This window comes from Elephantulus edwardii, unplaced genomic scaffold (assembly GCF_000299155.1).
Source record: "Elephantulus edwardii isolate Elephantulus edwardi_28Jun2011 unplaced genomic scaffold, EleEdw1.0 scaffold00051, whole genome shotgun sequence".
NCBI classification, from domain to species: Eukaryota; Metazoa; Chordata; class Mammalia; order Macroscelidea; family Macroscelididae; genus Elephantulus; species Elephantulus edwardii.
The window spans coordinates 13,374,343-13,376,058 of record NW_006399801.1 but is presented as its reverse complement, the minus strand read 5'-3'; the positions used below and the strand labels follow the sequence as shown (position 1 = coordinate 13,376,058).

Sequence of the window (1,716 nt, the reverse complement as noted above, 5' to 3'; positions counted from 1 at the left end):
TTTTGCTATTTCCTTCAAAGCAGCTTGAACTTCTTCCTTCATCACCATAGGCTCTTGCTCATATGTTATTTCTTTAAATTCCTCTGTATCTGCCAAAGAAAATAACACATATATAGGCCGTTTTAAAAAAAGCTACAAAACCACTAAATTGTGTTGAGAATATTACTAAGGCACTTTGAATTAAAATATCCCATGAGTTACTTGGACTCTTAACATCTATTATATTTAGATGTTCATAGTCTTCTACTATAAAAAAATTGTTTTAATAAGATGGTTCAACATTACTTTTTTCCCCCCTTCTAGAATACAAGAATTTTAAGCAAGTATGAAATACATCCTAATGAAAATCTTGTGATATGCTAAGTTTCAAAAGGTATTTATAACATAGTTAACAATTCTGCACCTGGATGTTTTCATCTTTAAACATACTTTGTTTCAATCACGTCAATTGCTAAAAACCAAACCAGTCCAGAAGGTTATACAATTTGGTAGAAAGGCTTAGATATTACCAACTAGGTCATCATATAAAAAAATTAAGCATTTTTATAAAACTATTCAAAGGTTAGAGTTTCAGACATATATTTCAAAATATATTCCTAAAATTTTAACTTTTGTCTATTATTTTTTTAAAATGGACTCATCTTAAGATATAAGTAAACCACATAGTTATAATATGAAATTATGGATTTTAAATGGCACTAATACTTCTGTCTTTGGTATAATGCACTACAAATTTAACAATTAGTTGGCAAAAGGGAGAACAACCTAGATTCATTTTAAGTAACTTAAAAAATTTGTAACAGTCATTATTTCATTATCTAAGCAATATTGCCTACTTGGGCATATGTACTGACCTTATATTTGGAAATAATTTTCCATAAATGGTGGTTATTGTGTCCATTCATGAGATAGAGAACAAGGAAATAATACAGCAAATAAAAAACAGTAAAAAAAAATCAAGGCACACACCCAATTTTTTTAAATAACTTCCACTTGTAATGATCTTCTTATATGATGCTCTAGAATGACTGTTCTATATGTAACTAGAGTTTTTTTCGATCCTTTTCCCTCTTGCTACCAGTAGGAACAGAATAAGATTGGTTCTGGAATATTTCAGAGGATGCTTTCTTTTTAGAAAAAGCAATTATTTCTTCTTCTAAAAGTTTTCTCTTTTCTTCAAGCTTCATTCTCTCTTCTTGGTGAACTCTTTTAAGATGTTCAAATTTGGCCTGCAGCTCTCTTTCCGCTTCTTTCAATATGGCTTCCTTCTCCTTTACTCGTTGCACAAACATCTGTTTCATCTCATCTTCCTTTTTCTGGAGTTCACCGTAGAATTCATGTCTTTTGGCTTTGTAAGTCTCTTGAAGACTGACTGGCTTGTTCTCTGGGCCCATGTCTTTAAAGCCCAGCTCCTCCAGTTTGCAACGCCTGTATAGTTCATAGTGTCTAGTGTGAGTTTGTTCTCGAAGATCTTCCATATTTGTACAAATGAGCATTTCTCGGAGCTTTACAAAGTCACAATGGCTCTCATTTTCCACTTGTACGACACCCCATGGATACTGACGAGCTTTGACCATCTTGTTTCCAACTTTGACCTCATCCATACTTCCTATAACAGCAAATGGTAAATGTGCATTCATTGAAGAATTGATTTTAGCAATGGTCTCATCATCTGTTGGGAACTGATATATCTGGACACCATTGCTAAGCAATTCA

General features: G+C 32.5%; 1 protein-coding gene across 1 annotated transcript in view; it reads right to left on the bottom strand.

The window, feature by feature from the left end:
- Nucleotides 1-1,043: 1,043 nt before the first annotated feature.
- The window catches only part of LOC102849736 (septin-10-like), a gene marked incomplete at its 5' end in the record, with an annotated part of 9,213 nt that continues 8,540 nt past the window's right edge, over nucleotides 1,044-1,716 (bottom strand). Inside the window, one exon of the mRNA XM_006886792.1 lies at nucleotides 1,044-1,716. Coding sequence (XP_006886854.1) covers nucleotides 1,044-1,716 — 673 coding nt within the window.